The sequence below is a fragment of the Pundamilia nyererei genome, unplaced genomic scaffold (genome assembly GCF_000239375.1).
Source record: "Pundamilia nyererei isolate P.nyererei 1_Seehausen unplaced genomic scaffold, PunNye1.0 scaffold00002, whole genome shotgun sequence".
NCBI classification, from domain to species: Eukaryota; Metazoa; Chordata; class Actinopteri; order Cichliformes; family Cichlidae; genus Pundamilia; species Pundamilia nyererei.
The window spans coordinates 6,568,583-6,579,769 of NW_005187403.1; the positions used below are offsets into that span (position 1 = coordinate 6,568,583).

Below are 11,187 nucleotides of genomic sequence, written 5' to 3' on the forward strand. Positions count from 1 at the left end.
TCGAGGCCTGGAGTTGCCCAAAGACTGAGATTCGCTTCTTTTCCACTTGATGATCTGCTGCACCTTGCAGTGTGTATCACTCACACTTTAACACAGCTGGTTATTCATAAGACCACTGACTGACATTCTCTCACCCCTATTTTCTTTCACACCCTGGGAAAGAAAATAGGAGTGGACATTTTTTATTTGGGACTTTAAATAATAAGCTGTTGTGTAGAACATTTTCCACATGTGAAAAGAGTGTGAGATTTTCATTTGAATGTACATTGGATTTGTGTAATCTGTTTGTATAAAAGTTAAGGAGTCAGGTTACTAGGGTGCACCCGAGCATTGAAAACCAAAAGGGACACTTGGCCAAGTCATTGTCTTAGTATGTGTTTTACTTTTCTTTCATTTTTTGTAAGTTTCTTTTCTACAATTGTAAAGTGCCTTTAACCTGTGCTTGTCAACCTTATGGTTTATTTCACTAAAGTCGGTTGGTTCTTTTGAGTTACATTCTTGTCTCAGTGTCTCATTTAAACACACCTCTGTGCTCCTATAGTCGAACCTATTGGCCCATTTATATATTATTTTCAGCAATTCCCCTTACTGTGTTACATGTGAGATGCAGGGATCACATACATCCGGCCTCCTGATGACTTTAGCTCCTAAAAAACGCGCAGCTGATGACACTCACCATTTTCCCTCGCTGTTCTCAAACTGCTGGACAGTGTAGCCGAACATATCTTCCAGCGGTCCAGAGAAGGACAAACTGTTCTTCTGGTCCACGTTGAAGGAGAACACGCAGGTCAGCAGCACTGCAAAGATAAAAGTACAGTAAAGGTTACGCATGATAAGACTCGAGAGTGGCGCCGCTTTACTTCCTGTTTGAGTCTGCTGTGCTGCTCTTCAGAGTGGATTTACATAAACTGATGGGCAAATACTGAAACAAAAGATGTGCGTATGCAGTTATTTCTAAGTGCAGAAGCCATAAACACTCAGTAAATATTTCTGAAACCCTCAAGATGCCTCTTGGAAATGGAAAAAAAAGAGATCTACTAAAATACTTTGTAAATGTAATAAATAAAAGTTAGCATTTAGGTATTTTAGTTACAGCAAATATAAATAATTCTATTTATGTCAATATTATTTACGGGTGCATGAAAATGATGTACCCAGATGAGGGCCGAACTTTGTGAACCACAGACACGCACACAGACACACACAGTCATTCTGGAAGAGGAATTTCGAACATCAATGTGAGCCATTTTGGTCAGGGTTCAATCTGACCTCCAGGACAATGGCTTCTTCTCTGCACTCTGCCCAGTCTGGGTCTGTCTGTCACTGAGATGAGTATATCACAGAGCCTCTATATAAATCCATCCATGTCTCATTGTGCCTGCACCACAATGACACTCTTTATATCTACTGTGCCAGGAAATTCCTTCAATATAATTTATTCAATTCCCGGACCTTTGAGGGAGTGTAGAGGAGTAGAAGAACAGTGGGATTAAAAACAGAATGTGCAAAGGCAGACCGCATACATAGACACACAAGGATAAAGCAGCTATTTATCCTTTGATGGTAATGCTTTGTAGCTAATGTGTCTGAGAACTACATTAAAAGGTCTAGACTGAAGTAATTTTACATCTTTTAGCAACACCCAAGAATTGATTATGTTTGTTGGTTTATCCACCAGATATTTCAGTGTGGTCCACACAGCAACATCCCAGACAGATTGCTTTGATATTTAGAAGAGACATTCACGAGCTCCAGAAAATGAATGAATATTCTTACTCAGTCAAAACATCCCTGAATCTACACAATTTATTCTTCTGATTAAAAGCATAAAATGATTACAGTAGCATCTAAAAGAGAGCCCTGTGAAAGTACACCCCGTGATTTAGCAGCTTATATGATTTTATCAGGACCTTTCCGTGGTTGTGGATGAATTTTGACTCTTCTTTACAGCGCTGCTTCAGTTTAGTGACGTTTGCAGGCATTCGTTTATGCACAACAGAGGTCTTATTCTTTGTTCAGATGTAACTCTACTGCCATGTTCTTTTTAGGGAGACAGAAGGTAAAATGTTTTTCACACATAAAGGTTTGGCCTTTTTCCCAAAAATGGGAAATCAGGAAGGGAGCAAACACTTTTTCACACCAGTGTAAAGACAATTTGGAATATCTGATATATACAAAATAATTCTGCATACAGTTGGGTCAAAGTAACTACAGAGCCCACTTCAAGAGACCATTTAATTCGACTGTAAAGTAAAGAGTTTTTATATACTGCACTAGGAAGCTGACTTATTTTGGGAGCCAGCGTCTAGTGGTCACTCAAGGAACTTTTGTTTTTCTTCAGCACTGGCTTAATATTTCAGCCGAGGTTGTCTCTTGGCTCCATACATTCAAATGTGCTTACTGGCTTACTAAAATCACAAACTGCTGAAAATGTGGAGTGGTCTCCTGTGCATATTAACAACACAAGAAAGCCACAGAGAGCAATACATGCAGGGATTAGCATATGTAAGCATCCCTCTCTGTAAACAGAGCAGTTGTAAAACTGCTAGTCACGTTTAAATGTCGATCATTTAGATTTCATATAAGATTTCACTTTTTAAATTTCCAGAGACCACGAAGGAGGCCTGCTGAGTCATATACAGGAACCCCAGATGAGAAGTATTACCCCCTCTGTTTCTCCCTCAGTCATTTCTGCACTTCCTCTGTGACCCCCTTTCCATCTCTCAGAGAAGCTCAATTTCCTTTTCCTATTAACCTGATTATACATCTCCACAAATCCAAAGGTACACACGCACACACGGACACACAGCTAATTTAGCTGATTTAAGATGGCTTCAGGCCAACCAGGCCTTTTCATTCATCACAGACTGAGCTCAAGTACAGTTCAGAGTCAAACCGGCCTGAGTTGTAAATCACTTAGGAACATCATTTGTCCACTGGCAGGCACATACTTTGTGTATACCAATCTCATTTCGCTGTATTGGGTGTCTCCTGGCTCTACTCTCTTCAAATCAGAACCAGTGAAGTTATATAACTGTCTATTTTTGTGAGATGCGCTAACATCTGCCCTGGAAAACCAATAAGCAGTCTTGTCCCTCTGTGGATGGAAATGGCCACATGAGTGTCTGAGGTACTGGCATATATACCCATATGGAAAAGAAATAGTAAAAACATATATGATTTACTCATGAAAGTGGCCACTTTCTCATTACTTTCATATATTGTTTTAGTAAGTATACAAAACATACAAGTTTCATTGTATAATTTTTCAAGGGATCTTATATGTGTTTTCACTCTTGTATGCTTTTCATACAAGTTTCATACAAGACAGATAAAAACTTTATAAGATTTATATATATCTTTTCCATATGGGTATATTTGTCCATCACTGCTGGAAGGTTCATTATGTACTCAGTCACACATGAGCGTGTATAGCACATCAGTTCATCCTGACTGAAATATCTCAACAACTCCTCAATGGACTCCCATGAAATTTTGTGCAGACACTCATGGTCCCCAGGGGAAATAAAATACTTGCTAAGGTCAAGCTGTGACCTTTCTTTAAGAATGAAACTGATCATTGTGGTTTAAGTGAAATGTGTCAAAAATTACTCATTTAGACCCCCTTCAGGATGAAATGTTCTGACTGCAAAAAAGGACAGAATTAAGCAAGATGTAGGTTTGAGTTGTAAAAGTAAAGCCAATGCAGAAGTGCACTGACTCTTCTTTCCTTTTCATGGGATTATGGGTGACTCCGGTTGCAAACTGACTTCTGGATGTAGGTCTGTAAGTCTATGGGAAAATGGCCCTTGGCTTCCTTGCTTTTTGACCTCAGTAAACACTTTCTTGATTACTTTATGACACCAGTTGCTATTTTCAAGTCATACTGAATAAAACATGAAGTTCATTTTGTAAGTTATGGTCATTATCCAGAAAAGGGAATTATCGAGGGTTGAATGACTTGTCAGTCGCTAGCCAATAAGCAAGCAGTGTCACTGTCAAACTCAACTTTACCTCATTAGATATGGTTTCAAAAAACATTGAAATGCCAGAAACAGTAAGCTTAACAAACTTTGCTTGAGCCTTTCTCCAACAGTAACTGACATATATATACAGTATATACAACTAGCAGAACATCTTTACAGCGTAGATGGTAGGAAATACAGGCTTAGCTTCCTGGTACATTTAAAGGGAAAGAAAAATAAAGCCACTACAGATGTGTCTTTAACCTGTATTCTTTTCTGAAGGCCACCATATGGTGACAGCAAAAAGCAAAATCATCTTTTAAATAGTTTATAGGTTGGCTTAAAAAATGTTAACAAGCTAATTTCTCCTTGGCATTTTTGTACAACTTACCAGTTTCAAGGCAGTAACATTTAAAGTGGCCACTTCAAGTGATGGATGCTTGCTTTTACATCTTGCTGAACATTCAACCCCTTCAAAAGAGCAGTCAGTTGGGCATTACTTTCTGGCAAGTACATTCATTTTAAGCCTATTTGTCAATGGCTAAATTTAGCATCCCATTAAGTATCACAAGAGAACAATGGAAGCACCTTGCTAATTAAGCTAGCTAGCCAACTAGCTACTTTTGGTCTTCCATCCAACCTTTCGTCCATTTTCTGTCATTTAACATGGTCCAGGCCTAATGTACAAACAAATATATGATGTGATAGTGGTTACAAACATCTTTTACTGTTTATAGATAAATAGTACTGAGCTTAAAGCAGCATGCTGTCCTTCTATAAACAAAACTGACAGTGCGTTTTAACTTTAAGACAATTTCCCTTTGTTTTGTGTTCATAATCATTCTGACTGTTGGGCTCTCCACACTACAAAAACAGCAGAGGCCCACAGCGTCAATGAACACGTCCAAAAAAGCCAAAAAATCTGCATGTCATTTATCAAAATGGAAAACATGCTGACCAGAAATGTCTAATCTAAGTTGGTTTGAATACTGCAAAAGTGATATTACAGTGGGTCTGTTTTCAGTCAAGGACCACGTGGTCCTGATTGATCCCAGCAGTCTGTCAGCCACACAATAAAACCCCACTGCTCTCTCTGCCACAGTTATCAAAACCAAAGGAAAACCAAAAGACTTTGCTGCTGATACAGCGAGTGCAGAAAGCAGCACCCACTGACCTGTGAGACATCACTCAACTTAGCACCTGTAGGCTTCAAAGCTTGGCTCAGCTATGGTTAAAAATCTGCATCCCATTGGCACCTGCTCATCTGTAACATATCTAACCATCTATAAAGAGCTTTAAAGCTTAATGCAAATCACCAGCTCTGGGAAACAAAATCATGAAGTGGGCCTGACATTTGACCTTAATTAGATGCAGTGAGAAATCAGTTGTTAAGTTGATCCAAGACAGACAGTCAAAACAAATCTTCTAAAAAGAAAGCAAGCAAACATCTGCAGAAACTAGAAAAAAGTTCATGTCGTGCTGAACTGAAGACTGAACTGGTACATTTATCATTTATGGCGTTGACCCTTCAAAGGAATAATGTCAAAAGGGGCTTTGGGTGGGACTCAGACCTTTTCTAAAACCACATGCTGGCATTTAATAAGAGACAACACTGGCAAGAGAAAAGCTTCAAATAATTCTGGCATGTCTGTGGGCAGCCTAGAGCCATGAAGAAGTTATAAAACTGAAATATTTCCAGATTTCCTCCTTTGTTCTTTTATCTTTGTCCATTTTTCTTCTTTACTGCACATTTTTCCCATTTTTCCCCCATCCATTTTTTCTCTAAATTCATCTACTTTGCCACTCCAACAGTAACCACGCTACCCTCTCTAATCGCTCTAGGAATGGTTATCACGAGCTGAACTTCTGACAGCTTTTAGCTCCGCTTACTTTGACAAAAATCTTCTCATTTGGCTGCCTGCTCAGTCTCTGCTTTAGTCTTGGCAAATGTGCGGCATGGGGGCTTGCAGTAGACATAAAGGTTATAGATGTAGGCGTGTTTGTGGCTTTACAAGCAGAAGAGAACACAAGTGGCCGCTTTTTTTTTGAGGTTTAGTGATTGCATCTGTAGGCAGGGGCGGATTGGATAAATAACACAAGCTAAAAGAGACACACGAATCCACTGCAGATATGTCAGCAGCTGTGGAAGGATAAAGGGAAGAGGTAGCGTGAGCAGTGCGTAAACAGAGCAACAGCAACTCAGGTGCCCTCTGTGTTTATACAGGCTGGCCTTCAGGAAGCATACTGGACATGCTCAGTTACCTGAATTAAAAATATAGTTAAAAACACAAAATCCACACCACTGACAGATATATTAAGCAGGAGATAAAGTTCACAGCAAGTGATTCACTGGCTGCAGACGATTGGTCACTAGTGGACATTCCAGGTTCCGGTTCCAGTAAATTCAACCCAAGAAATGAAGAACAGATACTACAGATGTGATGAAAGCCTACAATTTGTTACCAAGGTTTATGCCAAAAAAAGTAAAAATGTGACAACACCTTTGGAGATGTTTGCTTATTAAGCTTAACAAACAAGTGCACCAACAATCATGCGTTTAGACAGAAGACGGCTGATCATAGACAAATTATAAGCAGACAACCAAACCATTTGGGAAGCTTATCCAGAGAGACATTGAGTTTGGAGGGGTTAGCACTCACTAGCTGGGATAGGCTCCAGACTCACCGTTACCCTGAACTGCATAAGCAAAAGAAGATGGCTCAAATTTATCTAATCTATGCAACTCTATGAGGTACCTTGAGCTGCATGTAGATTACACTGTGAGAAAGTTTCTGCCATTAACTTTGTATTAACAAACTGCCAAAATGTACATATCCTTAGGTATTGCTGTTATTGTTCACAGACTGGGTCAGGATCATTGAAGCAATGTTTAAAGGTGCAGTGTGTAAAATCTCACCACTAGATGTCAGTAGATTGAAGAACAAACAACTTTGGCTGTCATTCATTTTTAGTGAGTGTAGGCTGTCAGTCCCTCAACTGTCCATCACTACTATTTACTATGGAAGAGCTGTAAAACTTTGTGAAAGGAGATCGATACAGGTCAGTGAGTGAGAGAAGCTCACATCTGCCCAATTACAATGATACCGAGTGCCGCTGTTAGCTGCTGTTAGTCGACGTTAGTGAAACTTCCTTCAAAGTGGATCTAACGTTGTTGGATAGCAATTTAATTTTTATACAATGTGAGAAGGTAACCAAAGGGTTTATCAGAGCATGATTTTTAGAACACTTGAGCCCAACATTGTGTTGCTGGCATAATGTTAGCTTTAGTTGCTGTTTAGTTGGCAACACTGCATGAAATTGGTTCTAAGAATAGTGGACTTTTAAGGTTAACAGTACCTTCACATAGTTATACTTCTTGTCAAATCCTCAAAATTGCAAATATTTAGCAAACTTTGCAAATGTACCAGCCACTCACAAATAGCAGACATATTTGGCAGTCCTAATGTGCATAAATAAGGTGTTTCCTTTGACAGGCTAATATGCCAAAGGTAACACAAGATACACAGCTGGTATGTTAGAAATTTGTGAAATATGCTCCAGACGTTTGCGCTGTTACCTAAATTAAATCTGAGGACAAAGTGAAGTCTTTAGCTTTGTTAGTGTTATAATAAAAGTACTGGGCAAACTTCATATCACTAAAAGCAGAAAGACAACCCTAGTGGTGGAAGAAGTGGCAGTCCTGACATCAGTGAAGTCACAGAGATTCATCTTCTCTCTACAATATTATGACAATTCAACCAGTACTTGGTGAAATATTCCAGTCTGGATCAAAGTGACAAACCATATGTCATTCCTTGAGTCACTCGTGGCTAAATCACCTCCCTCGACCCTGGCTGCTATTTAATCTGCTTCCTCTTCTCCCTCAATTCATTCATTCTGCTGTGTTTTGCCCCTCAAAAACATCATCCATTCCTCTACTGTTTCTTCAGTCCATTTATCTCTGTCTGCCCCTCCCATTTCCCATCTAAGTATCTCTCTGTTTACACCCCTTAATACACTGACTGAACCTGTCGGCTCAACGGTGTCAGCTTCCACTTTGTAAGACTTCCAGATGTACTCCCAGGAGCTCGTTTTTTTCCACCGGTGCGGAAAACATCCAGGCTTACAAGCTGAGACCCGCACAGGACATCATCCCCCCTGACAGTTGTCAAACCTTTCATCCCCTCCCCAAATTTCTCTCTCAGTAATGCAGGGGTGGTTGACACTCTTCTAACCATATCCCCTGCCCTCCGACCACATAAGCATACAATGTCTGCAAAATCTGCTGATCACAACAGTTTTCCCATATAGGGAGCATCTGGACGGAGAGTGCTCCTTGGCTACATCAAACTAAAAATACACACACCCATAGGTCAAAGAACAACCTCTCCCCAGAATCAATAAGAGACATGCAAAAACAATCATGGATGTTATGAAGGAAACGGTGAGAGAAAATAATAACCCCCCCTGAGCTTGGGGGTAAACTGCATATCAGCAGATTTATTTGGCAAACTCAGTAAAAACAAACGAAACTGAAAAAACTAAAAGGGAGCGTCACTTATGCTAGTAAAGCAGGAACCAATTACCTTAAAAGTGCTTTGAGTTTATGCACTGATTAATTCATAATAATAACTACACATTTTAAATAGCATGCATGGTATTTTAAACAACGTACATATGTAATTATAAATTTTCAGTGCTCTTTGTTTGTACTATAATTAGTGTGTTTTAAATAATTAATTGATCCTAAAGTTCCACTTACCCTCAAACCAACACAATGACCTCCATTAGCCACTTATGATGTTTAATTTTTTATCAGTAGTACAGGAATATCAAGTGCCCTTAGCTCTCTCCTTGCTATTTCAGTAGGCTGATGCAGTTCATTTATAGGTGAAAAAAGTATGAATCTATTCAGTGGTAGTTTCAAGCTTGCTGTTTTATCAAGCTATCTACATTTTCAGAAAACAAGTTCTCTTGGGGAATATGTTTTTATGTTTTTAGAGCAAGTGGCTGAAATTATTAGATCAAGGAGGCAGTTAGCTTAGCTTAGTTATGAGGGGCATTGACACACCAACCAGTTCACTCGCCACTTACTCACGTAGATGAAGGATGAGTCGCTCACAGACCTTCCAAGCTGTGGTTGGCAAATTAACCCAATGTCATATTTACCACCCTGTCATATGTGAGCTAACATCCTTCCCTCTCACTGGAAGTCCCTTCAATTGCTCATCTCAAAGTCGAGAATAGTTTAACCTTGGACCAAACCACTATGCTTCACCAGCAGTAACTGTGCAACTAATTTCTTTAAGTTGATTAATTTCATTGAGATTGTTTGCAATTTTGGTGTTAATCGCTCCCCTATATAAAGCCCAACAGATTTAGGATTTTTAAGACCAATACAGATATTTGGCAATTTAAAAATCGGATATTCTGATACATTGGCTGATACTGTTTTCACTTTTGACATAGGCTACCACATAGCTGTCAGGTGGCTCAGCCTGGGCAAAGTGTTACAAAGAGTAAAGGACCTGAGAACAGAAATTTGAGAATTTTGAGGAGAGCTCTCAGATGCAGAACAGAAGGCAGGTCTTGTATTTGCTGGGGATGTAACTGCACTAATGAATGAACTAAACTGCAAGGCAAGGGCCTATTTGCTACATGATGAAGGCTTTTATGAAAAATTTGGAGCTTTTCAAGCCAACATTATTATTCACATGCCAACAGTTAACTTGATGGTCCTCTTTGGATCCATCTTCACATGAACAATGATGATGAAGATTACAAATCCAGATACAAATACTCTCAAAGACGATCACATCACATTTCTACTCTCCTTCGCATTTTCACCTCAGAGATTGAATCAGACACTTTTCAAACCCGAGACACAGGAGATTTCTTTTTTATTATGCCTGCTGGACATTGCCGTAGCCTAATCGTAACATCTACTCCAATTAGCAGCAGTTTATAAAGTGACAAAATTAATATTGTGCAGAATTGAGTTAAGGTTATTGGCACGACCCATTTGGGAAAATGAATTGCTCACCCTTGGCTTACAGGCTGAGAAAAAGGTTACAAGTCGCTTATTTGTGATGAACTAGCTATTACTTTGTTTGGGGGAGCAAAAGGAAGTGGTGACGGAAAAGACCCAAGTAGGAAGTGACCATGGATGTCTGTGTCATTGTTCACAAAAGTCTCCCGCTGCTGGGTTCAGCAATATCAAAACTATTTTGTCAGCTGATCCACTATGTGCACTGGAAGATTTTCTTTTTATGAGCTACTGGAACATTTCCCTGAAAATGGCTACATTTTCCATTTTCAGAATTGGGATGAGCCAATGCACACCCTGCACTAGCCCCAGATTTACATGAGAGCGGTGCAATTTTGTTGAAAAGCAAAGAGTGATTTTAAATGTGAACCACTAACATACTGTTTGTGTGATTCTCAAGGCAGCACTAAAATTCAGAAACACGTCCTTTTAAAAAGATGCAGTCACGTTGGTTTAGTGTGGATAATAACAGAAGATAGACATAATCGTTAGTTGAAGTTTGTTTTTGTATTACACAAAGGCTTACTGAATGAAGATTGAAAGAAAAAGTACACATTATAAAAATAAATATGGAATAAATATACAGATTAAACAGCACTGCAACTTTGTTATTGTGTTTTAAATTACTGGATTTTCATTATTGCTCAGGATAATTATTTTGAAATTAGGGTTTACCCTTATTAGCACATCTAACTAGTGTCGCCATGATCTTAGCTGAGCATCCCAGAAGTATCGTTTTCCCCAATAAATACATGACTATTCTGAGTAACAAGCAGGAAATCAGCATAGCTGTGGTTTGAAGGCTCACAAAAAAAATGAAACTTCAAAGACGATATCAGCAAAAAGAAATTTGTGATATGTTGGTTTTGATTTGAATCTTTTAGTTGCTGCTGCTGCTTGCGGAGAAATCCACAAAATACACCCCAAAACAGACAACGTGATGCTGAGTCAAAAAACTTTGACACAGTTTTTAAAAGGTCCGTGCTTGTCGAGTCGTGTTTTGAGTTAAAAGAGCTTTTAATTGAAAGTTATGTTGACTGACAGGATTACTATGAAATGCTGTTTTGCTGTGATGTTGATAACCTTAGTGGAGAGTGTTCACAGGTAAGAGGGGGGTACACCTATATGTGTGTGTGTGTGTGTGTGTGTGTGTGTGTGTGTGTGTGTGTGTGTGTG

At 39.2% G+C, this 11,187-nt stretch overlaps 1 protein-coding gene across 1 annotated transcript in view; it reads right to left on the minus strand.

The window, feature by feature from the left end:
- The window catches only part of itga1 (integrin, alpha 1), a 58,927-nt gene that overhangs the window by 33,757 nt on the left and 13,983 nt on the right, over positions 1 to 11,187 (minus strand). Inside the window, exon 2 of the mRNA XM_005720305.1 lies at positions 677 to 797. Within this exon, the coding sequence (XP_005720362.1) occupies positions 677 to 797 (121 nt within the window). The remainder of the gene's footprint in view (positions 1 to 676; positions 798 to 11,187) is intronic.